Source organism: Nerophis ophidion, linkage group LG05 (assembly GCF_033978795.1).
Source record: "Nerophis ophidion isolate RoL-2023_Sa linkage group LG05, RoL_Noph_v1.0, whole genome shotgun sequence".
Classification (NCBI taxonomy): Eukaryota; Metazoa; Chordata; class Actinopteri; order Syngnathiformes; family Syngnathidae; genus Nerophis; species Nerophis ophidion.
In genome coordinates, this window is record NC_084615.1 from 78,252,607 (window position 1) to 78,278,862 (window position 26,256).

A 26,256-nucleotide genomic window follows, 5' to 3' on the forward strand; every position below is an offset into this window, starting at 1 on the left:
ACTCGACAAAAGTCACAATTTTATAAGAGAACTTTCCAATTTCAGCAATATTACAAAAACTATCAGAATGGTACATGGCAAAATTATGACAAAAGATATGTTACTCAAAAAATGTTCACAATTTTCAAAGAACAAAAAAAATGGCACTATTGCGATAAAGTCAGAATTTTATACGACAAATGTCGCCATTTTTACATAAAAAATAAAACATTTTACGACAAAATATCACAATACAAAAACAATATGGGAAATTCTTCCCAATTTTATAAGAAAAAAGTTGACATTGTGACAAAAAGACTGCTTTTAGTTAATATGTACGGAATATATGTATATATATTTTTTAATGGGTTTTTAATCCTCATTATTTACTTCAAGTTATTACAGTATGTCTCGATATACATATTTATTTTTTATTTATTTTTGGCTAAAAGGAGCGCATTTCAATTTGTTACACACACTTGTTATTTCATATGTTGACCAGAGGGGGAGCACTTTTAAAATCAACACAGTCAATTTGAATAATCCCTCCTTTTTGGGACCACCCTAATGTTGATAGTTTTCACCACCAGGGGTGCAAATGAGACATTCTCTATTAGATGCAATGGTTTTTCCGCATTTATCAGGTTGAGTTTGTGACGAACCCCAAGATGCAGAGAAGGCGGCAGGCATCGTGCAGGTAAACATGATTTCATTTAACACTAAAACAAGAACAAACAAAAGGCGCGCACAAGGCGGAGAACAAACTTGGCTATGAACAAAAACTAGCACAAAGGCTAACTGTGGACTAGAAACAAAAACACTTACTGTGACACGAAGGAACTATGACATGATCAAAGTGAACAGAAGTAGACACAGCTACAAGGATAAGTATTAATGACATTGACAGGTAGTGGTGACAATAATCCAGCACTGACTGGAGGACAAAGCAGGATTAAATAGGAATCGGGCTGATTGACACCAGGTGTGGCCAGGTGCCAATCAGCCACAGCTGGGGAGACACAGCACTCAGGGAGACAAACAGGAAACGGACAAAATATGAGGGCTGACACAACTAAACTGCCAGGATTTTGGCCCTAACTTGTTCACCGGTCCTCATATGGACGGTACTTTTCCTTGTTGACGTCTCAAGAAGGGTAGAAATACAAGAACACACACACACACACACACACACACACACACACACACGCGATCACAGATGCCTCGGAGATGAGCTTCACGTTTCAAATGTGGTGCTAAAGAGAGAGGAGGGTCTCTCCTTACAGTGTCGTGTTGAGAGAGGAGCCGGCGTCGGGCCCCTCAAAGACTTTGCATCAATTTATGGCACGCCTGCATGTGAGGCAGGAGGAGAAGCAGGGGCCGGCTCCTGGCATAAACACTCTATGAGGGGCCTGGCCACATGAACAGAGAGGCTCTGACCACATTCAAAATAAAGTATTTGGATGGTTTTATTGCTGGTCAGTTAGGGGCGGGTATCGAACTCGGTATTTCTTATCGGCACCGACCGAGTATAGATTTATATACTGTAAAATCAAACATATTTTGATACCTTGGTTGATCGTGATGGCCGGCTCAAACACTTGGCAAGGAAACAAACACTCAGACTGCCTCTAAGTAATGTTACAGTTGTTCATGCCAACAAAGCAAGTATGCCTGCTCGAAAACACTCAAATGTACTGTAGGGCTTCACTTTTCAAACTGTGCTAGCTCGATGCTATTATACATTGGATTTGCCATATATATGCTACTGCATTTAGCATTAGCGATTTTACATGGCGATGTCAACTGCTCCAAATTTGGCAACGAAAAACCGCAACTGAGACTCATGTTGCAAATCGAACAGACGGGGCTTGATTTACCAAAAGGTGTGCGTGTATTAAAACACGTGCAAACTTGACTACTAAACTTGTGAGCAGAGGATTGTGTGTCTTTAGAGAGCAGAATAAGGAGCGTAATCCATGTCAGTCTTCATTAAAATGCAGAATATATGCAGATTATCTGAACGCCCGCAATACCAGGAGAAGAAAATGCAAATATGATTATTCGGCACACACAGTTTGATTCATCAAGACTGAAACTTAACTGCCAATGCTATTTTTCCGTCTTTATTTAGCACGTATTTTGCAGCAGTGGGCTTGTCAACATATAGGGGCTGTCAAAAATAAAAATGTCAGACATATGGTCTATTCAGCAACATAATTTTATAATTATATAGCTGTTGGATGACATAAAGGGCTGATGATTACCAATTCAATTGACCCAGTTTTGGTGTTTATTTTAATGCCAGTTTCAGTGAATTCTAACTATAAATATACTCCTCCCCCCTTTACCCCCGCCCAGGCCCCCCAATCCCTCGAATACGGAGGTCTCAAGGTTGGCAAGTATGTAGCTCAGGCCCCTGGTGTGTAATAAGTACTATACTTACGGTATAAGGCTCATCAAAAGACAAGCTTCAGCTTAAATGGCAAAGACTACTCCCTGACTAGGCAACACTGCCATCTAGTGTCTTGGAATTGCGACTGCATGCCAAGTCTACTGTATAATACTTACAAATGAGACTCAAAAGTGTAAGAAAACAAGATATAACTGCTCACATTTGAATGTTAAATAAAATAAATAGATTTTATTATTAAAACAAATTAGCATTGATTAAGTACTGAACATTGGTACCATTGAGTACCATGAATTGGTACCTGTCCTTACGAATGAAGCGCTTTAAGTATTGAGTAGGTTTCTTTATTAAGTGATTTATCACTTTTTATGTTTCTTTATTGGTTTAAATTTCCGTATTTCCTTGAATATAGTATGTGCCTGCCTAGAATTACTGCCGGGTCAAACTCGTTTCGCAAAATATTATTTTTATTAGCGCATGTCTAGAATTTCCCCCGGGACAAACTCGTCACGTCATGAGTGACACTTCACCTGTCATCATTTTCAAAATGGAGGAGGCTGATTTCAATCATTTGAAATCGCATAAAAGGAAGAAGACTAAGAGATATTCAGTAGGATTTAAGTTCCAAGCTATTGAATATGCTAAAAAAACAGTGAGCAGCTATGTTTTATTAATATACCGTAGCTGCGTGTGTCAAATATGAGTCATTAAATGACTCCCGCCTCCTGGTGGTAGAGGGCGCTAGTGATCCTTCTTGCGACTACTCGGCTGCAGAAGAAGTGACAACAAGCAGCAAGAGTGAGCAGCCATCCTTTATTTTTTCCTCTCGCTTGCACTTTTAACATGGAGGATTACATATCTACAATAAAACACTTTTCTAAACTGGACTTTCAATGGAAGCAGGAGGTAATAAAGGAAGATCTCCATCGAGACAGAGAGACTTTTAAAACTGAAGAAAGATAAGGAAGACTTCTATAAACAAGTTATCGATGCTTTTGATCAGAAGGAGCTGCGCATGGACTTCATTTATAAGTAAAGGTAAGACCATAATAACGTTTTTTTTATGACCGTAAATGTGCTTTTCATGATGGTATCCTTACATCACACTCAAATTTATAAGCGCAGGCCTAAATTCAGCCGGAGTGAGAAGGGGTTTTAAATTAATTAGCACCCTGGCGGCAATTCAAGGAAATACGGTACCGAATTTGTCATTTTTTCCAATAAATTCTCTCTTGTTCAATTTGGTAGGCCACTATAAAATCATGTGAAACCCCTCCCCCCCAAAAAGACATGCTAGAACAGGGGTAGGGAACCTACGGCTCTAGAGCCAGATGTGGCTCTTTTGATGACTACATCTGGCTCTCAGATAAATCTTAGCTGACATTGCTTAACGCGATAATTATGAATAATTCCGCTGGTAATCACAGTGCTAAAATTAACGTGCAAAATATAAAACATTCTCATGCATTTAAATCCATCCATCCGTTTCCTACCGCACCTGTTCAAGAAGTCGCATTAATGGTAAGAAGTATTTTATGTCACAATGGGGGGGTCGCAGCTTGCTGCAGGGTTGTTCTCCCAGGAAGGCAGACGGACTACTCGGGACATGGCATTTAGGTAAAAACATGATTTCATTTCAACCAAAAAAAAGATACAAACAAAAATCGCTCACAGCGGAGGCACAACTTGGGCTAAAGAACAAAGCTAACGCATAAACAGACTATGAACATAAATCAAACAAAACTTACTTGGCATGGCATGAAGCACGAAACTATGGCAAGGCATGAAACAAGTCAGCACGGGGCGACTGACTGGCAAAGACGAGCTTAAATACTGCCTCTGATTAATGCTCGGGAAGCAGGTGAGCGGGCATTTTGTCCACCAGAGACAGGTGGACAAAATGAGTAACCAAGGAAACCAGACGAGGGAGTGGAAAAAAAACGGAACTTAAAGAGTCCAAAGGACAAACAGCACATGGCCAAACAAAAACATGATCAACAGACATGACATTTGATTTATTATTGGTTAGCTTCAGAATAACAATGTTATTAAAAAGAATAAGAGACTTATTATACTCTAAAAATGTTGGTCTTACTTAAAAATGCACACATTTAGTTGTATTCAGTGTTAAAAATATATTTTGAAATATTTGGCTTTCATGGCTCTCTCAGCCAAAAAGGTTCCCGACCCCTGTGCTAGCGCATTGTAAAACTTTTTTCCCCCCCCCGTTTGTTGCGTGCCACACAAAGAGAAAACAAGGCACGGTTCATGCCCTGAGCAGCACAACAAAGCACCACAAGGTGCAGAAAAAGAGCAACAAATCCACATTGCTCAATCTAATTGTGCAGATGAAAACAAAAAGGAGGTCCGCAAGCTTGTGTTTTGCTTTCAAGTACACAACACACAACACGCCAGAGCTGAACGCCAGAAAAAGGGGGCAAAAATAAAGAAGTTGCACATTTGACAGCTCAACCCATCAAAAGAAGTATGTGGTGGTGTTTGAACGACATGCATAAACATTCTAGAAACAAGCTGGTCCTAGTCAACTTTTTATGAGGCGCGTGCATTGCAGCACGACTTACATTAACAGCATCGGTAGCATTGGCTGTGCACGGTCCATCTTGGCACGCACACACACACACACACACACACACACACACACACACACACACACACACTTACTCCAAAACAGAGTGTGTTGACTACAGGCCAGAAATTCCACTTGCGAACTACTTTCACCTGCTCCAACGGCTGCCTTTCACACCTTTACAGTATCAGGGTGGCAGATGACGTTATTGTCTAAATTGGCATGGTTGGCCATGACGCATGTGCTGGAAACTGTAACACAGGGGTCGGGAACCTTTTTGGCTGAGAGAGCCATGAAAGCCAAATATTTCAAAATGTATTTCCGTGAGAGCCATATCATATTTTTTAACACTGAATACAACTAAATGTGTGCATTTTTAAGTAAGACCAACATTTTTAGAGTATAATAAGTCTCTTATTCTTTTTAATAACATTGTTATTCTGAAGCTAACCAATAATAAATCAAATGTCATGTCTGTTGATCATGTTTTTGTTTGGCCATGTGCTGTTTGTCCTTTGGACTCTTTAAGTTCCTGTTTTTTTCCACTCCCTTGTCTGGTTTCCTTGGTTACTCATTTTGTCCACCTGTCTCTGGTGGACAAAATGCCCGCTCACCTGCTTCCCGAGCACTAATCAGAGGCAGTATTTAAGCTCGTCTTTGCCAGTCAGTCGCCCTGTGCTGACTTGTTTCATGCCTTGCCATAGTTTTGTGCTTCATGCCATGCCAAGTAAGTTTTGTTTGATTGATGTTCATAGTCTGTTTATGCGTTAGCTTTCTTCCTTAGCCCAAGTTGTGCCTCCGCTGTGAGCGATTTTTGTTTGTATCTTTTTTTTAGTTGAAATGAAATCATGTTTTTACCTAAATGCCATGTCCCGAGTAGTCCGTCGGCCTTCCTGGGGGAACGACCCTGCAGCCAGCTGCGACCCCCCCATCGTGACATAAAATACTTCTTACCATTAATGCGACTTCTTGAACAGGTGCGGTAGAAAACGGATGGATGGATTTAAATGCATAAGTATGTTTTATATTTTGCACATTATTTTTAGCCGCAGAATTAGGTCTCTGCGTTTTGCAGATGATGTGGTCCTGATGGCTTCATCTGACCGGGATCTTCAGCTCTCACTGGATCGGTTCGCAGCCGAGTGTGAAGCGACCGGAATGAGAATCAGCACCTCCAAGTCCGAGTCCATGGTTCTCGCCCGGAAAAGGGTGGAATGCCATCTCCGGGTTGGGGAGGAGACCCTGCCCCAAGTGGAGGAGTTCAAGTACCTAGGAGTCTTGTTCACGAGTGAGGGAAGAGTGGATGGTGAGATCGACAGGCGGATCGGTGCGGCGTCTTCAGTAATGCGGACGTTGTACCGATCCGTTGTGGTGAAGAAGGAGCCGAGCCGGAAGGCAAAGCTCTCAATTTACCGGTCGATCTACGTTCCCATCCTCACCTATGGTCATGAGCTTTGGGTCATGACCGAAAGGATAAGATCACGGGTACAAGCGGCCCAAATGAGTTTCCAGGTCTCTCCCTTAGAGATAGGGTGAGAAGCTCTGCCATCCGGGAGGAACTCAAAGTAAAGCCGCTGCTCCTCCACATGGAGAGGAGCCAGATGAGGTGGTTCGGGCATCTGGTCAGGATGCCACCCGAACGCCTCCCTAGGGAGGTGTTTAGGGCACGTCCAACCGGTAGGAGGCCACGGGGAAGACCCAGGACACGTTGGGAAGACTATGTCTCCCGGCTGGCCTGGGAACGCCTCGGGATCCCCCGGGAAGAGCTAGACGAAGTGGCTGGGGAGAGGGAAGTCTGGGTTTCCCTGCTTAGGCTGTTGCCCCCGCGACCCACCCGACCTCGGATAAGCGGAAGAAGATGGATGGATGGATGGATTTTTAGCACTGTGATTACCAGTGAAATTATTCATAATTATCGCGTTAAACAATGTCAGCTAAGATTTATCCGAGAGCCAGATGCAGTCATCAAAAGAGCCACATCTGGCTCTAGAGCCATAGGTTCCCTACCCCTGCTGTAATGCACAGGTGTCAAACTCAAGGACAGGGGGCCAGATGTGGCCCGCCGTTTCATTTTATTTTGTCCTCGGGATCCCCCGGGAAGAGCTAGACGAAGTGGCTGGGGAGAGGGAAGTCTGGGCTTCCCTGCTTGGGCTGCTGCCCCCGCGACCTGACCTCGGATAAGCGGAAGAAGATGGATGGAAAAAAATGTTTTCCCTGTCAAACTACAAAAAAACTAATATCTTTAGCAAGAAAAAAACATTCAAGGTATTAAATGGATGGATGGATTATTGAATTATTTTCAATTTTCCTTAGGGAACTCTCCTGAAAGATTAAATAAAGTACTATCTGGCGCAGTGGAAGAGTGGCCGTGCGCAACCCGAGGGTCCCTGGTTCAATCCCCACCTAGTACCAACCTCGTCCGTTGTGTCCTGAGCAAGACACTTCACCCTTGCTCCTGATGGGTGCTGGTTAGCGCCTTGCATGGCAGCTCCCTCCATCAGTGTGTGAATGTGTGTGTGAATGTGGAAGTAGTGTCAAAGCGCTTTGAGTACCTTGAAGGTAGTAAAGCGCTATACAAATACAACCCATTTATCGTTTATTTATCTAAAGTACTATCTATCTGAAACATTTTTACCAGGGTTTTGCGGGCCATATAAAATGACGTGGAGGGCCAGATCTGCCCCGCGGCCCTTGAGTTTGACACCTGTGCACGAGACACACCAACGAGCTTGTTTATAGATGTACAATAAAACTCCTAACGGGAAGTTGCCATTTGTTATATTTGTTCTGACTTTGGGACATGATACAATGCACATTAATGAACAGACAGAAAAGTGACAGATTGTAGCCAAAGGCTGATTTCAATCTGCACCTGATTGCAAAAAAACACCAATTCATTGCTATAGTGAGTCGTATTTCTTATGCACGTATTCTTGCTGTGTTTATCTGGCACAAGTGGAAAGTCGGTCCCTGAAAAGAATGCCTACATTAAGAAGGTTGGGGACCACTGATGTCGACCACAACAAAGTGCTATACATATAGGGGTGTAACGCTACCTGTATTTGTATCGGACCGTTTCGGTACGGGGGTGCCGAACAAGTTCGGAAGCAGAAGTCTTCACAAGCTGCTCTGCTTTCTGCCTCTGTCTCTGCCTCATTGTCCCGCCCACACAACCATCTGATTGGTTACATACAAAGCCAATCAGCAGTGCGTTTTCAGACTTCTGAACGATGTATTCTATGCTTTAGCATCGAGCAGGTATTTGTCTAGCAGGGGAGGAGCGGACTCTACCCAAATTATACTAAACACTTCCCAGTCACAACTGTTACAAACATCACTGTGAGCCCGTTGACCTTCTAGAAACTTAAACTGCAGCTCAGCTAGCTCACAGTATAGGCTTAAGGTGAGGGCTAATTAGCTTTTAGCGTAACGTTAGCTCATTTTCCTGTGTGTGTGTGTGTGTGCGTGTTTTAGTGAAGTGATGTGAAGTGAATTATATTTATATAGCGCTTTTCTCTAGTGACTCAAAGCGCTTTACATAGTGAAACCCAATATTTATGTTACATTTAAACCAGTGTGGGTGGCACTGGGAGCAGGTGGGTAAAGTGTCTTGCTCAAGGACACAACGGCATTGACTAGGATGGCAGAAGCGGGAATCGAACCTGCAACCCTCAAGTTGCTGACACGGCCACTCTACCAATCGAGCTAAGCCCTGTCTGTTATTTCACTTGAACTCCATGGTGTTCAGGGATGGATAGTCTCTCCTATTGCAATTGTACTATTTTTCAGCTCTAGTTACATGAATCATTAGTAATGTAGCAGCCTAGTTTTGAATAGCAGGGTCCCTGCTATCACATGTTGACAAAAATATAACATTTACATAATAAAAGTCAACTACAGGCTTCCGAAATGCTGTAATAAATTAAGCATGATGAGTTGACAAACAGTTTCAATGGAAACTGCTTAATATTAAACTTTTTATACGTAGAAGAAAGGTTTTTTCATTTTATTTAATCAAAAGCAACAACTTGAGGCAGTTTAACGTGGGCAGAATTATTATAGTGTTCCCAATGTTAAAAGGATAAAGCCCTTGTTTACATATTTGTTAAATAAATAACCCAGAAATGTATATTTTGTTGATTTCTTACTGTACCGAAAATGAACCGAACCGTGACCTCTAAACCGAGGTACGGAATTTTTCTGTACCGTTACACCCCTATATACATGTACATTAAAAATCATGGTATGACCTTGTGGAGGGGGGCGTGGCATGCCACGGAATGGGGTGTGCCAGGACCGGCCTCGAAGACAGCGACGGGTGAGTGGATGGCCCAGGTGGGCCTTGCTATCTAATCACCTGTCGCCTTTATTAGAAGCAGCCGGGATGAGACAGGTAGTTGGAGTGGGAGCCAGAGAGAGAGACACGAACGAAGAGAAATATATTTTGCTGGAAAGCAAAAGCCTCTCAACATTGATGAAAATAAAACAGTGTTGTACCCAGAAATCCGGGCTCTCGTGGCAGTGTGTTGTGGGTTCTTCGGACCACATCGCACTGCCACGAGTGGGTGTTTGGGTCTCTTATTTTCCAGAAACACTAGTACAACTGAATTTGCATTCAATCATGTTGTTTAAGCTGATAATTGTACTGCAAGATCTAGCATGTTGCATTCAATGTTTCCAACTTTGAATGTTCCCGGAATTTTTGCCAACCTACCAACGACACACAATGAGGTGTATACAACATGCAACACTTCCCTTACACAACGTGCACGGCAATGCTGTTCTCTGCATTGGGAATCCAACCGGATCAAAGAGAGCATCTCCCACTCACTGACAGGAGTGTTTGACTGCTGCTGTCAAAATAAGAGCTCGGATCATACTTAAAGATTCCAACGCCGAAAAGAGGAAAAAAATACATCCAGTTCAGAGAAAATGGGCTTTTTTGGCTGTCTGACCCATTCACAGTGATTGGCATTGACACACACACACACACACACACACACACACACACACACACACACACACACACACACACACACATACCTGGTGGACAGACGCACTCCTGGCCGACATCTCGCGTTGATCGCATCTTTGGCAGGAGCATCATGACTTTCTGCAGACAAACAAAGAGCATTACAAGAAAAGTACAGAACGGCACAAAGCAGAAGTAAATATGCAGTTAAAAGATCAAAGACATTGGATGGGAAATCTAAGCTAAGTGAGGATGTTGAACCAGGAGACCCAGGCACAGGGACCCTGGGACTTTGTTAGAATTGTTTCGGGAACTTATAATAAAAAGATGTCATAAATGCTAATATCAATCAAAGTTTGTAGACTCCAGTCCATAGTGGATCTAACATAATAGTGAGAGTCCAGTCCATAGTGGATCTAACATAATAGTGTGAGAGTCCAGTCCATAGTGGCTCTAACATAATAGTGAGAGTCCAGTCCATAGTGGATCCAACATAATAGTGAGAGTCCAGTCCATAGTGGATCTAACATACTAGTGAGAGTCCAGTCCATAGTGGATCTAACATAATAGTGTGAGAGTCCAGTCCATAGTGGATCTAACATACTAGTGAGAGTCCAGTCCATAGTGGATCTAACATAATAGTGTGAGAGTCCAGTCCATAGTGGATCTAACATACTAGTGAGAGTCCAGTCCATAGTGGATCTAACATAATAGTGTGAGAGTCCAGTCCATAGTGGATCTAACATAATATTGTGAGAGTCCAGTCCATAGTGGATCTAACATAATAGTGTGAGAGTCCAGTCCATAGTGGATCTAACATAATAGTGTGAGAGTCCAGTCCATAGTGGATCTAACATACTAGTGAGAGTCCAGTCCATAGTGGATCTAACATAATAGTGTGAGAGTCCAGTCCATAGTGGATCTAACATAATATTGTGAGAGTCCAGTCCATAGTGGATCTAACATAATAGTGTGAGAGTCCAGTCCATAGTGGATCTAACATAATAGTGTGAGAGTCCAGTCCATAGTGGATCTAACATAATAGTGAGAGTCCAGTCCATAGTGGATCTAACATAATAGTGTGAGAGTCCAGTCCATAGTGGATCTAACATAATAGTGTGAGAGTCCAGTCCATAGTGGATTTAACATAATAGTGTGAGAGTCCAGTCCATAGTGGATCTAACATAATAGTGAGAGTCAAGTCCATAGTGGATCTAACACAGGGGTGCCCACACTTTTTCTGCAGGCGAGCTACTTTTCAATTGACCAACTCGAGGGGATCTACCTCATTTATATATATCATTTATATTTATTTATTTATGAAAGAGACATTTTTGTAAACAAGTTAAATGTGTTTAATGATAATACAAGCATGTGTAACACATATAGATGTCTTTCTTTCACAAAGACAAGAATATAAGTTGGTGTATTACCTGATTCTGATGACTTGCATTGATTGGAATCAGACAGTAATGATGATAACGCCCACATTTTCAAATGGAGGAAAAAAAAAGTTGTCCTTTCTGTACAATACCACATGAAAGTGGTTGCTTTTTGGCATCTAATTCATCCAGCTTCCATACACTTTACAAGAAAAACATTGGCGGCAAATTCCGTAGCTTGCTTGATTGACATTCACGGCACCCGAGGGTCTTGTGAGATGACGCTGGCTGCTGCCAGTTCATTATTATGAAAAAATGACAGAGAGGAAGGCGAGAAACACTTTTTATTTCAACAGACTTTCGCGCCGTCCCTTCCGTCAAAACTCTAAAGGCCGACTGCACATTTCCTAAAGAGTCTCGGAAAGCTGGCGTGCACAAGTGACGTGCACGCCAGCTTTCTGAGGGATCGCTTGTGCACGCCAGTTTTCCAAGACTCTGTATTTAGTTAGCGCAGGCAGCATGAAGCAGGGCTTTTATTGTGAAGATAGGAAATGTGCAGTCGGCCTTTAGAGTTTTGACGGAAGGTACGGCGCGAGAGTCTGTTGAAATAAAAAGTGTTTCTGGCCTTCCTCTCGGTCATATTTTCATAATAATGATCTTGCAGCAGCCAGCGTCATCTCACAAGACCCTCCGGTACCGTGAATGTCATTTAAGTGACGTCTTGGTGAAGATTGATGATCACTCATTTTTAGGTCTATTTTTTTTAAAAGCCTGGCTGGAGATGGACTGACACACCCCCCGCGGTCGACTGGTAGCTCGCGATCGACGTAATGGGCACCCCTGCCTTACACAACTAAGCAGAATATTTCAAATATTCCTAAAATCAGGTCTCAGTCTTCTCCCCATTGGGTGTAAGAACAGTGGTTAGTTTCACGGCCGTCATCAGCCCTCTTGTCAAGTTCCATCCATCCATCCTTTAATGTCTGTCCTTTGTGTTCTTTGATGTTTGATGTTTCCCTCTTACACACATGTAAGAGGGATGTGTACTATGGCTATGAGTTGTTGTTTTTTTCCCCTGGCCTCTGTCTGCACCCCCTCCTCAGGGCCCAGGCTAAGACTGATTTTTTAAATTTGATTTTAAACTTCCATTTTTTTCTCCCCCCCCCCCTTGTTTACCTGTATCTCATCTTTTTTGTAAGGGGCGCTGGAAGCCGGCAGACCCGTCAGCGATCCTGTTCTGTCTCCCTGTAATGTTTGTCTGATCTTGAATGGGATTGTGCTGAAAATTTCAATTTTCCTGAAGGAACTCTCCTGACGGAATAAATAAAGTACTATCTAATCTAATCTAATCCATTTTCTACCGCTTATTCCCTTTCGGGGTCGCTGGCGCCTATCTCAGCTACAATCGGGCGGAAGGCAGGGTACACCCAGGACAAGTCGCCACCTCATCACAGGGCCAACACAGATAGACAGACAACATTCACACACTAGGGCCAATTTAGTTTTACCAATCAACCTATCCCCAGGTGCATGTCTTTGGAAGTGGGAGGAAGCCGGAGTACCCGGAGGGAACCCACGCAGTCACGGGGAGAACATGCAAACTCCACACAGAAAGATCCCGAGCCTGGATTTGAACCCAGGACTGCAGGACCTTCGTATTGTAAGGCAGACGCACTAACCCCTCTGCCACCGTGAAGCCCTCTTGTCAAGTTAATTACACTTAAAACAAACTAATTGCCCACATGCAAGTCTGCATGATTGGGACACAATTACCAGAAAACCGCGTGCGTAAAAGTACACCACACAGCGCGTAAAGTCAGGATGAGAAGTCTGACCAGTACCTCTTCCAGGAGTTTCCCCACGGAGGCGCTCAGGCTCCCGTCCTGGTTGAGGAGAGCCCCGAGCGGCGGGTGGAAGGCGGGCACTCGGTCCATCTCCATCTGCAGCCGGTGCGTCTTGAGTCCCAGCAGCAGACACAGGCTGACGGAGCAGAGGGACAGCAGCGTGCACACGGCCAGGGGCGCACCGGGGGACCAGCGGCAGACAGCCGGCTTGGGTGCGCACTGACACGCGGGGGGCTTGTTGTTGTTGTCCCGCGCAGAGTCGCCGAAAGAGTCCATGCTTGAAATCCCGCTTTAAAAAAAAATAGTTGAAATAAAAGTTGCTGTGTCTGAAAACGGCGCTACATCCACATCGAGTACTACGGAGCCCCGGCTTGAGCACCGGCTTTACACCGCAAATAGATGCTGGAGAGGCGGATCCCAGGACGATGCGAGTCGGCGGTTATTGTGGAGATCGCAGCGTCCTGGTGTGACTCAAGCCAGCAACTGCCGATGCTTCCAATTGTTTGCCTCATTAAAAGTTCAGTGTTCAACTCCGGATAAGACCGCCCCCCCTGACCACGTGGGACGACGCAGATTGGCCATGACGTAATGGTTTGTAATCAACACTTCCAATTAAGACTACGGCCATTCAGACACAATATTAGGTACACTTGAAGTCACTTACTAGGTTGTAATTGACGCGCTGCGAACTTGTTTTGCATTCTAATTCAAATTCAGTCATGTAATTTCAAAAAGCGTTTTGCTGCCACCGTGTGGATGGACCGGACTACTGCAGGTTCTAAAGCAGGGGTAGGGAACCTATGGCTCGCAAGCCAGATTTTGATGACTGATTCTGGCTCTCGGATAAATCTGAGCGGACGTTGCTTAACACGATAAGTAATGAATAATTCCACTTGTAAACAAAGTGTTAAAAATAACGTTCAAAATATAAAACATGCTCATGCATTTAAATCCATCCATCCTTCCGCACTTGTTCAGGAAGTTACATTAAGGGTAAAAGTGATTTATTTATTATTGGTTAGTTTAGGGCTTGCCCTCCTGGGGGTTCTTCAGACCACCAAGCACCAACATGAGAGCCTGTTTCAGGGTTGCAATATTTTTCATTTTTCAATAAGTCTCTCCGTTGCTTTCCAGCAATTGTCTTTTTCTCTTTCGTTCTCGCTCTCACTTTGGCTTCAGCCCCACCCTGTCTCTCTTCCTGGCTGCTGCTTATAACAGGGCGACAGGTGATTAGATAACAAGGCCCAGGTGGGCCGTCTACGCACCTGTCGCTGATTTGGAGGCCGGTCCTGGCACATCCCGCTTGGCTGCAGGCCCGCATACCACGCCCCCTCCAGTTAGCTTCAGAATAACAATATTACAAAGAATGAGACTTATTATACTCTAGAAATGTTGGTCTTACTTAAAAATGCACATGTTTAGTTGCCTTCAGTGTCGAAAAAAATATATGGCTCTTGCAGAAATATATTTTAGAATATTTGGATTCTTGGCTCTCTCAGCCAAAAAGGTTCCTGACCCCTGTTCTAAAGTGATGACAGGAAACTGAATGATGCTTCAACTGGTCACATTTATTGAGAAAACATACAACAAACAGCAAAACCAGTCAAAACCCCCAAAAATATATGAAAAATCCTATATACAGATTCTATGCCCTCAAATAACTTTTTACAATACAAAGCTGGTGATACAAATGCATATAAATTTAACGGTTAACACATTTTAGGAACTGTACAATGCAGAAAGAGAATTTAAACAATGATTAACAAAATAAAAACCTGCAGCTCTATCAGAGCACCCAGAGACTGTAGTATGGCAAATAAATATATACACTGAGAACAAATGATGGGATGTTCTTGACAAAGTGGAGCAGGGGACTGATACAGTCGGCATAAGCCCACCTCTCTCAGAGAGGGAGGACCTTGAGGCTGGGACTGAGCATTCTGTTGGGAGATGGCGACGGTTCGGAGGTTACGTGACAAGGTGCTCAGTGTTTGTTACTGGAACTACTGCTGCTGCTCTTTTGGTAGCAGGAGAAGAAGTGGTGTTGGAGGGCCTTGTCCAGTGTGATGCGCTTGGCGGGGTCGTACTCCAACAACTTCTCTAGGAGGTCAAATAGCTGCTGGTGGTCCTCACATTGAGACATCATGTAACGCTATTTGGAGGGAGAAGAGATGGAATTGTAAATTACAAAACAATATGGAGAACGGAGGCAGACTTAGACGTTTTCCTGCAATTCTTAAGATTAAACAAATGTATACAACTTGGACTTTACCATTGCAACTTGTTTGTATTGTATTATCAAAGTATTAGCTAATTGTAAATAAATACATTTAAAAAAGTGCCCAACAGTGTCCTATCAACAGCGAGTCCATCAATGCGGAACATTTCCGGGTTGCAAATGACATCATACATGCCTCGCTGTGAGTGGTATTGAAGATTCTTCATCTACTGAAATTCACCTCATTCTATTTCTTCCCTAGAAAGCCCACAGTCACACAAGCGATAATTTACCTCTTGGCGCAGATTACTGAAAGCAGAAATGTGCTTATGTAGGTTTAACCATACTTAAATCTACAAGCTCCTTGTTAAGCTACATCAAAGCTGGTTAACGGTGTTCGCAATGACTTCGAGACACACAACAGCCGCAGAGAATACAGAATGAAGAACATGAAGGAATGTGCAAATGTGGAAGTGAAGAAGAGGATTTTGGGAATGTGTTAATATAGATGTAATATTTTATTTTTTAATACTTTATGTGCACTATTTGAAAAGAGGAATAGTGTCCAATACCAAACCAAAGCACAACCAACAGTCTTGTTCTCATTGCACAAAAAAAAGTTACAAAATTGACCGTCACTAGTACATAATAGTATAGTAAATAACGGTAAAACACCTCTCTTAGTAGTAGTGTACAGTAGTAAAGGAGACCAACACTTGTTCTTCTAGTGGCCCGAGCTTGACATTGTATTTAAAATAATGACATGTATTTTGTCAAATGTGTCTGTACTGCATGTCTAGTTGATGGTTTTGTTACCACAGACCTAATAGTAACTACTGTACATGACAATCACAGCTCTGTTGACAGAGTTTGAGCATGCCTTCTCCTGTCGGGGCAGCAACAGGACAGGAGGGAAGTGGCATATAGAGCCAGTTTTCAAAAACTTTGGTTTTTGAACGGTTTGCATCAGGATAAAAAGTTGAAACTGTACATATTTCACAATTCCACCAAAAAACAGTTCTGTGGGGACAGGCCCTTAAAGGTACTTAAGCTCAATGTAATTAGTCTGAGTATTCTATGGCTTCTACATGGTTCTAGTTCTATGTGCATTAGCCAGTCAGTCAAAACAAGATTGGTGGTTTAAAAAGGACATTCTCACCCTGAGTGGTTTGCAGTGTTTCCTGACATATCTGCCAGATGAGCTGTCAAAATCCCAGTCCAGCTTGTTCCGGTGGACATACCGCTGTTTCCTGTATAAACAAAAACAAAGTCACCATGGTAACAAATGCTGTTTGTTGGCCTTCTCCCAAATATAAGTTTTTCCCTTACCTGCTTTTATGAAGGAGGTTTGTAGGAATAGGGCCCAGGACTCTCTCCATCATTGCAAGATGCTCCTTGCTGTCATGAGTCTAAATGTGAAAGCAAAACAAGGTAGTGAATACTTTTGAGTGAGTCTCCTTTCTTTTAAGCACCTGATGGCCACAAACCTGGAAAAGAGTTGAACCGAGGTAGTACTCAATGAGGATGCAGCCCACACTCCACACATCACAAGAGTGATCCCAGCCGAGATCTGTAAATCAAAATGGACACTCAAAAATTGCTCACTACAGCAGCTTTATTTCAAAATGTTAAATAAATCTTCATATACCTAAAATGACTTCAGGGGCCCGGTAATGACGTGTGGACACCACAGATGTGTGATGCTCATGTTCATATGTGGCATTTCCAAAATCTACTATTTTTATGTCTGGCCTCTTCAATGTCCTTTCATCTCGTTTCTAGAGATAAAACAAGGTCATCTTTGTCAAAGTGCATCAATAAGTATAAATGTACAACAATGATAAATATTAAGAAAGAGTAAAAACATGTTTACCTTTGATGAATTGTACCGAAGCTCATATTCTGATTCAATAAACAGGATATTCTCCGGCTTCAGGTCTGTGTGAGTGAGCTTATTTTTATGGAGAACTAAAAATGGATGAGGAAAAGGTACCAGTTAGTCCTGGTGTGGGGAAGTGGCACACAATTTGGCAGCTCTTTTGAAAAACAACAAAAGTAAAATCACCCCGAGTGACTCACATTTTACAGCGTGGATGATCTGGTAGGCCATTTGTCTAATGTGCTCGATGGGGAAAGGCTGAAAGTTGTTCTCCTTGAGGAAATCATAAGTGCTGAGACCAAGCAGCTCGAAGGCAATGCAGATATGACCGTGATAGTCAAACCAGTCCAGCATGTGGACACACGCACTAAAAAAGAAAAAGAAAACTAAGTATCTGGTTTGTCAAGTGTTGCTAACTCATTAGCGCTGTGTGTGTAAACACTCACTATCTGCCCTGGGAGTCCAGAGACTTGAGCTGTTCAAGCACAGCTACCTCAGACTTTGCTGCGTCTCGGTAGCGATCAATGTTTTTAATGATCTTCAGAGCCAGTCGAGCACCATTACTAGACACACGGGGGGAAAAAATTAAAATCGGACAATAAATAAGACGGGGAAAAAGATTCAAAGTAGCGGAATCCATTCTTACTTTAGGTGATCAACGCATTCAACGACCTTCCCAAAGGCACCCTCTCCGAGAGTACACACAATCTCATCTACACAAGATAAAAAAAGGAAGTTAGACACAATGCAGTGATGAGTGAAACATTACTTTGTGGCTGCTCTGCACTGTTTAAACTATACTATTTCAACTGGCTTGAGAATAATGCCATACAATTCAATGTTTATGTTACAGGTGCAGTAGCATGTTATCTAATGGACAAAATACATGAAAATCTATGAAATATTTAGAAATAAACACCAGAAAAGAGTGTGAGAGAAACAAAATGTGAACAACAGTAGAAAAAAAGTGTATATTCTATACATCTCGCTTTCAGCATGTCTCCATTGTGATAGATGAGGTGACCCTCGTCATCATCCTCAACACTCCTGGATCTTTTCCTGCGGCGATGGCTCCTCCTCTGCATCCGAACCGTCGCAATCCGCCATCACATCAATAACCCATCAGTCAGCCAGCCAGCACCAGGCCACCAAAACGCGACATCGTCATTCATTCAACCAGGCCAAGGGGGAGTTGCGGGGGTGCACAGTTTCGGTCCGTTCAGTAACACCGCCAGGCGAATGGACGGCGCAGCAAATTCAAATTCAGCCCCATCGAGAAATTGGGCGCCAGCCACCACATAGTGTGCGTTACAGAAGAAAAACATGGCAACAAGATTTTCAGATGAGAGACTTTCTCAGAGTAGCACAGGAAAAAAGTGAACTTGATAACATGTATGTCTTTAAAACAGCATCATTCATTTGATATTTCATTACAAGCTTACAGTTACAACATTAGTATTAAATCCTCTTCCAGTACATTACCTTAACACCTATGCTACACATGTTTAGTACTAGAAATCATTTTAGTATGACATAAAAATAAACTGGTTTTAGCAAAGGCTATACACCAGTGATAATGGCCCTGATGATGGTTTGTGGTACAGACAGAAGAAGTAAAAGGGAAAAGAAGTTCTCGTACCGATGAGGACCTGTGGCGAGAGTGGCTACGTCTGTGCCTTCTGTCTCTTTGCCTGCTACGCCTGCTTCTGTGACTGCGGCCGCTGAGCCCGCTGCGTCCAGACGACTTGCTATAATGGTGCCAGTCGCGATCTCTGGCCTTGAGGGAACAATCACGGCTGTCCTCTGCATAGGCCGTCTCCAAACTGTGGTCCATGATTGGCCTCCCACGCGATTCAAGACTGTGGTTTAAACACCGGTTCTCCAGGAAGAGCCTGTTAAACAGTTATAAAATCCCCCAGAAGAACAACAAAAAAGTTAAGTTAAAGCTGCTGTATGTCACCGGCTCAAACGTGTTTTCAAAACAAAAACCACCAAGACCACTGGCAGACTAATGTTACCAATGAAAGTTTAAAATAACTTATTTCTCACAATAACAAATAAAAATTGGGTCACAAATAATCATTCGGGCAAAATAAGACAAATGACTGCCTGGTATACACGTCTGTAGCAATTCTTCTCAGGTAGTGAGGCAGGCCCTCATTTAGGAGTGCAGTGCGACGCCTTGTGATCATGCATGCAACATGCTTTATCAGTATCATGCTTTGAACCCTGCTTTGCAACCCAAAAGGGACAAGCATTAGAAAATGGATGGATGTTTTGTAGGTTAAAGCGTTTTGTATACTGTGCTACGGAGTTATAGTTGCTGATCATTTTTTATTTATTATTTATTGAGCTTAATTAACTTTATATTTTAGCTTCCAATGGTTCAAGTCGGTCAAAAATGTTTAGTTTAAATAAGGACTGCAGATTTTTTTTTTATTACAAATTTATAAACTTCAAATCTGTTCTGTTAAAGACCCAAAAAGTTATTATTCTTTGTTGCAAGTTAATCTATATTTCTTTCTTTCTAGTGTTTAATGTTAAAAAGTGATAAAATAATTAGCAGAGGTGTACATAACTAACCTGTCGTACCCTACGGATGTGTTCTTGCAATAGTAGTCTATAAACACGACTACAATGTATAACACCAGTAGAAGATGCTATATTTGTTGATAGTTGTTTTTAAATTTGAAAAAAGTCATTTAAAGTCTGTAAACACTTAAAAGTCTCAATAAAGTACATTGTACAAAAAGCAGCAACAACTGGAAATATGACAAAACGATAAAAAAAAAGACCATAATTAATAACACATTTGTTTTAAATATATAAATTATGAGCATTCGACAAGAAAATTGTATCATTATAGCAAATGACTGTCATGGTGACCACACCTCCACAGGTAACTTAGCAGTTTAGGGGAAACCATGATTAAATATGTGCTACAACTTACTATTTTGATAGTCGATTAGTCAACATATTAACGATTAGTCGGATAATAAAGCATACACATTTAATTGCTCCAATCTTATCCTAGACCTTTAAACACAGCTTGAGTTATTTTAGGCATGTGTTTACGACCAAGGATGACTGATTTGTTCATAAATATCTAATACTATACATGTGCTGCTCATTCGGCTGTTACAAAAAATGTAGAAGAATTTTAGAATGTTTCCTTTAAAAAGAAAAGAAAGAAAGTGCTAAAAATCAACCCTGTTTGTGTATTTAAAAAAACATTAAAATATCAGCAAAGAAAATAAAACACAAAATCTAACTCCCTCTATAACAAAAGTATTTTTGTGCTGTTTAAAAAGCTGCACACTGTTATATTGACAACTGACTCCGGGCCGTTTTGGCACTTTAACTCAATGTGTTGAATTATCTATTTGATTAATTCTTAAAATGGGGTAACATGTCTCACCCTCTGCCTTAGGCTGTGACAAAACAAGAAAAATTAAGTGTTATTTTCCATCTAATCTATGCATGCGTACAAGAACACTGACGTGTGAAATGTAGAGGCACAAATATTGCTAAAAGCAGCTCTTTTATGCAGGTTTGAATCAATTGAGATGTGTACCTAATATTTTCACAGGATGAATCGATTTGGTTCAAGTAGTTTATTTTTGACTCTGGGGGAAAAATGGCTGCCACGTTTGAAAAGGGTGTGGTGTTGGTTCATTTGCAATCTGGTAACGACTCCACAAATGTACATCTTGAAGACATACAGTCTAGTAGGCTTAGATTAAAATAATCATAGATCCTCTTTTATTAAAAGAGAAAACATGCAGCTAATAAAAATAATACAATGTTACAAAAGAGGTGCCTATTGCGGTGTACACTAGACCATAAATGACATTTTTTTTTATATGACACAAGGTTACTGACAATAACACCCTAATGATCATACATGATAGGTACGCTAAAAACACAATGGCTAACAATGACTGAACACAACACGGCTATTTACCCATCATTAATTTTGCAGTGTCGGTTACTTCTTCTGTACTTGTTTTCTCGTTCACTACTGTGCGAATCCCGCATCTTTCGTTTGCGAAAGTCCATTCTTTCCTCCCAGCTGTACTCGTCAAGCCAAACACCCGGTGAGTGCAGCTGTGTACAATGGCGCATCTGAAAAGAACACGAAACATTGGGGTCAGATTCTTACAAAATGGTATACACGATTGACAAAACCGTGACAGCAAAATATTTGGGGAGATTTTCATGGTCCAAAAAAAAAATCTTGAAAAACATGTAAAGTTGGTCTAATGCAGTGTTTTTCAACCTTTTTTGAGCCGCGGAAAAAAAATGTTTCATTGAAAAAAGTCCACCAGCAAAAAACATTTAAAAAATTAACTCAGCAGCCAATAGACAGTAAAAAGTTGTTCTTGCAATGATAGGATATTAATTCAAACCATAATCAACCATGCAGCACTGTAGCTTGTCTCAAAGTAGGTGTACTGCCAGGACCTGGCATATCACGCTGCGACTTATTTAAAGTTTGTTGGCGTTTTCCCATGTGTAGTGTTTTTAGTTCTTGTCTGGCGCTCCCATTTTGTTTATTGTCATGTACTTTGTGGATGCTGTCTGTTCCACGCGCTGCAAGTCTTTGTTGTCATACAGCATTCTGTATATGTTTACTTTGCAGCCAGTTCAGCCATCCCCAAGATTCAATGCCTACTGTTAATTTTTTTCTTTAAGCATTAGATACGATGGAAGAGGGGTCAGTGCGTCTGCCTCACAATACGAAGGTCCTGAGTAGTCCTGGTTTCAATCCCGGGCTCGGGATCTTTCTGTGTGGAGTTTGCATGTCCTCCCCGTGACTGCGGCTTCCTACCACCTCCAAAGACACGCACCTGGGGATAGGTTGATTGGCAACACTAAATGTGCCCTAGTGTGTGAATGTGGTCTATCTGTGTTGGCCCTGCGATGAGGTGGCGACTTGTACAGGGTGTGCCCCGCCTTCCGCCCGATTGTAGCGGAGATAGGCTCCAGCGCACCCCATGACCCCGAAGGGAATAAGCGGTAGAAAATGGATAGATGGCATTAGATACCTTATTTACCTGCACGCGGCCTCCCACTGTCATTTGCATGTTGTGATCAGACAAATCATGTTCCTGAAGACACTTGTGATTTAGGGCTATATAAATATTGATTGATTGATTGAAGTCTACAAAGTGATTGCCACCTACTGATATGGAAGAGTATTAGTTACTCTGCCGAGCTCTTGGCAGCACAATTACTGGTTTGCAAAAAAAATATGATTAACCCAATTAGGTGAAATTATACATAATTTCCCACGGAGCACCAAACAATATCTCACGGTACACTAGTGTGCCGCGACACAGTGGTTGAAAAACACTGCTCTAGTGGTATGTAGGGTTGGGTATCGTTTGAATCCGAACGATTCCGATTCTTTGTTTCGATTCCAATTCTTTGTTTCGATTCCAATTCCTGACGAATCTCGATTGCGATTCTTTCTTTAAAAAACAAAACAAAAAAAAGGCAGTCCAAAAAAAGTTTAGGATATTTTAAACGAGCGAGCTAACCTACAGTCATTCTGAATGAAATAGTCTGACATTCTCCATCAATTTTAATTCTATTAACTTTTTATGAACTTCACTATAAATTCCTCACAGGGCTGTTTTCAACTAGAATATAAATATCAAATCTATGAACTTGAATATAAATATTACAAATTATGAATACATTTTCACAGGGGTAGTACACTTTCATGAAGAGAGCTTTATTTTTGAAAACCTCATAAAAACACATTTACACGTAAGTGTGTGATGCTGCAGGTACTTAAACATGTTACCGTGCTCCCACTGATGGGCTAACCTGGTGCAGAAAAGCAAATAAACTAGGGATGCACCGATTAATCGGTAACCGAATATATTCGGCCGAATATGGGAACAAAAGCCACATTCGGCCTTCGGTGGAATGAGTTAAAAAGAAGGCCGAATAGTGGCGTGTGACGCAATTTTTTGACGCGGTGACGTTGGGATATGTTGTGTACCTGTATAAGTGTATGAGGTTACAAGCACACACTTATTGAGATTTACTTGAGCCTTCTGTTTACATTATTAGCATATCTACTGTGGCTAAGCAGACTTTTGCCAAAAGGACAATTCATTTGATTTGGGTTTATCCACTTTAATGCACTTTATTTTTTTTTTTGAATGCATGTTTTGTTTGAAGGCCTAATATAAATGAAAAACTTTGTGCTTTTGAAAAGCAAAGGCAACTGGATTATTAAAAAAATGTCAATATTCAATAAAAAATTACTTCATTTGAAAAACATGTCTAAATATTTATTCTAGGCTATTTATGCAATATAAAAAAAATTGTGAAAAACTACATTCATTATTCGGTATTCGGCCAAGCGTTTAAATTTTATCCGGCTTCGGCCACAAATTTTCATTTCGGTGCATCCCTAAAATAAACAATAAGAAACTTGCAAAACCCAGTCCAGATTAGCAGCAGGTACAGTATAAAATCAGAGACAGTTCTTGTTTAGGAAAATGACCATAACACGCTCAGGCAGGATGCGTGAGCGTTCTGGACAGATAGTGTCTCCTGCCGAAGACGGGACACGCATTTATTTGTACTCCATGAACTCAGAGGTGCTTCATCATGTTCGACGTGTACCCTCCTAAACACGAAACAGTCCTGTCGCACGTGTTACATTTCGCCGATATTTCATTTTTTTTTTGTAAAATAAAGCCACACTTTCGACCGCCGACGCCCGCTATCCATGCTTGACTGACTCGCTCGGCTACATAGGCTCGGCTATGCTAACACTTCCGGCAGTGGGCGCTTCTTCTTTGGTGTTCAGCGGCTTCTTCTTCCGTTTCGGGCGGACTGGGTATCGAAACTAGGAATCGAAATTTAAACTTTGGAACGATTTTGGGAGAATCGGAAAGTTAGTCCCGGTTCTAATCGATACCCAACCCTATGGGTATGTAATGTGAAAATATGTACATTTCCATAAAGGCACGTATAGTGCACTATAATTAAATACAAAAAATAAACTTCACGTCAAAATACGGTAAGTATCTTAAAGGCCTACTGAAAGCCAGTACTAGCGACCACGCAGTCTGATAGTTTATATATCAATGATGAAATATTAACATTGCAACACATGCCAATACGGCCGCTTTAGTTTACTAAATTGCAATTTCAAATTCCCCGCAAAGTGTCGTGTTGAAAACGTCGCGGTATGATGAAACGTGCGTTTTACGTCTCGGGTTGTGGCGGACATTACTTTCCAGCCCGATCCAAGCTATAAGTGGTCTGCTTTAATCGCATAATTACACAGTATTCTGGACATCTGTGTTGCTGAATCTTTTGCAATTTGTTCAATTAATAATGGAGACGTCAAAGAAGAAAGATGGAGGTGGGAAGCTTTTAGCCTTTAGCCACACAAACACAGCCGGTGTTTACTTGTTTAAAATTCCCGAAGATGAAGCTTTACTATGGATCAGAGCGGTCAAGCGAACATGGATCCCGACTACATGTCAACCGGCAGTATTCGGTGAGAAATTTGTGGTAATAAGTCGCCTCTTACCGGAGACATCAGCGGAGCTTCCGTCCTGCTGCAGCTGCCGGGACTTCCCTCAAGAGACTCTATCGTCAACACACCCTTCTGACTTTCAGGTACTATTTAATCTCACTAAAACACTAGCAACACAGTAGGCAGATAAGGGCTTTTTCAGAATTATCCTAGTAAATATGTCTAATAACATCTGAATCGCTCCCACTGCAATCTCCCCCCTCCCTCCCCGCAATCTCTCCCCCCCTCCCCTAGTCCATCACAAATCTTTCAACGTCGCTCAAATTAATTGGGAAATCGTCTATTTCTCGGTCCGAATCGCTCTCACCGCTAGTGGCCATGATTGTAAACAATGTTCAGATGTGAGGAGCCCTACAACCCGTGACGTCACGGGCACATCGTCTGCTACTTCCGGTAAAGGCAAGGCTTTTTATCTTAGCAACCAAAAATTGCGAACTTTATCGTCCATTTTCTCTACTAAATCCTTTCAGCAAATATATGGCAATATCGCGAAATGATCAAGAATGACACATAGAATGGACCTGCTATCCCCGTTTAAATAAAAATGTCTCATTTCAGTAGGCCTTTATCGACCACTGGGAGAACTGCGTGTTCTTTCTTCACAAAGACGGCCATGATACGCATGCTATGAACACCCTTTAACTGCAACACATATTGCGTTTGTCCAAAACACTCATGAGGCTTAGAAACAGAAATAAACAGTTAATAACTTTCGTAAAAAAAACAAATTAGCACGAATACAATCGTACTTATGTGGCGTGCTTGGAACTGGTTGAAACCTGATCGTGGCTGACGTCATCTATTTTCTAGGCCCACCTAGACCAGCACGACAATTTTATATTGTGCATTTCAACCCAATTTGTATAATTATTCGATGTTCAAACTACTAATATTAATGCACGTAAATAACTTACATAACGTCAATGTTGGCCGTTAGTATTTGTTGTAAACGCCACCATGTCGGGGCCTTGTCGTTAACGCTTGGAGAAGCTAACTGGCTACATCTAGCCGTCCCGAGTGAGCGTACATCATTAATTACAAAAACGGGTACTCAAAAAAATCATCGATGTGTCAACCTTACCTCTTTTAAATGGACACTATGTCCCGGGAATACACCTATCAGCGCTCCAAAGACAGGATTTCCTCAGACGTCGTCGACGAAAGTCTTATCAAAGATGGCGAATGCTGTGAACACCGACGGAATGCTTTTTATGGTCACGTGATTCAGGGACTAACCACGCCCATGACAAGTGACCCGAGTTGTAATACCCTGAGTTTAGTCTTCCAGGTCATTTCGTTTTCTGTGTTATGTTACAAGTTTGAGCAATAAAGTATTTTACAGTGTAGTACAGTGGTTCTCAAATGGGGGTACTTGTACCTCTGGGGGTACTTGAAGATATGCCAAGGGGTACGTG

The 26,256-nt window shown here is 41.9% G+C and overlaps 2 protein-coding genes and 1 long non-coding RNA gene across 4 annotated transcripts in view; 1 reads left to right on the plus strand and 2 right to left on the minus strand.

Moving 5' to 3' along the window:
* The window catches only part of LOC133553637 (uncharacterized), a 42,572-nt gene extending 29,905 nt beyond the window's left edge, over positions 1 to 12,667 (plus strand). The window contains exon 3 of the long non-coding RNA XR_009806966.1: positions 12,530 to 12,667. This is a non-coding gene — a long non-coding RNA (uncharacterized LOC133553637). The remainder of the gene's footprint in view (positions 1 to 12,529) is intronic.
* Positions 1 to 13,699, minus strand: part of LOC133553636 (collagen alpha-1(XXIII) chain-like) — a 409,393-nt gene extending 395,694 nt beyond the window's left edge. The window contains 2 exon segments of the mRNA XM_061902087.1: positions 10,020 to 10,089; positions 13,172 to 13,699. Coding sequence (XP_061758071.1) covers positions 10,020 to 10,089; positions 13,172 to 13,450 — 349 coding nt within the window. The 5' untranslated portion in view covers positions 13,451 to 13,699.
* Positions 13,700 to 14,721: 1,022 nt separating this feature from the next.
* LOC133553639 (dual specificity protein kinase CLK4-like) lies at positions 14,722 to 26,082 on the minus strand. 2 transcript variants are annotated; one of them, XM_061902089.1, is made up of 13 exons: positions 25,923 to 26,082; positions 21,236 to 21,396; positions 18,911 to 19,163; positions 18,254 to 18,350; positions 17,918 to 17,984; positions 17,718 to 17,834; positions 17,472 to 17,638; positions 17,266 to 17,360; positions 17,041 to 17,170; positions 16,880 to 16,962; positions 16,722 to 16,801; positions 16,552 to 16,642; positions 14,722 to 15,326 (listed from the first exon to the last, which is right to left on the minus strand). In XM_061902089.1, exons 2-13 carry the CDS (start codon positions 21,394 to 21,396, stop codon positions 15,159 to 15,161), a joined length of 1,509 nt encoding a protein of 502 aa, XP_061758073.1. In that variant the 5' UTR covers positions 25,923 to 26,082; the 3' UTR covers positions 14,722 to 15,158. The 2 variants fall into 2 exon arrangements, with proteins under 2 accessions (XP_061758073.1, XP_061758074.1); XM_061902090.1 differs by lacking the exons at positions 18,254 to 18,350; positions 21,236 to 21,396; positions 25,923 to 26,082 and having other exon boundaries at positions 18,911 to 19,000.
* Between the last annotated feature and the right edge of the window lie 174 nt (positions 26,083 to 26,256).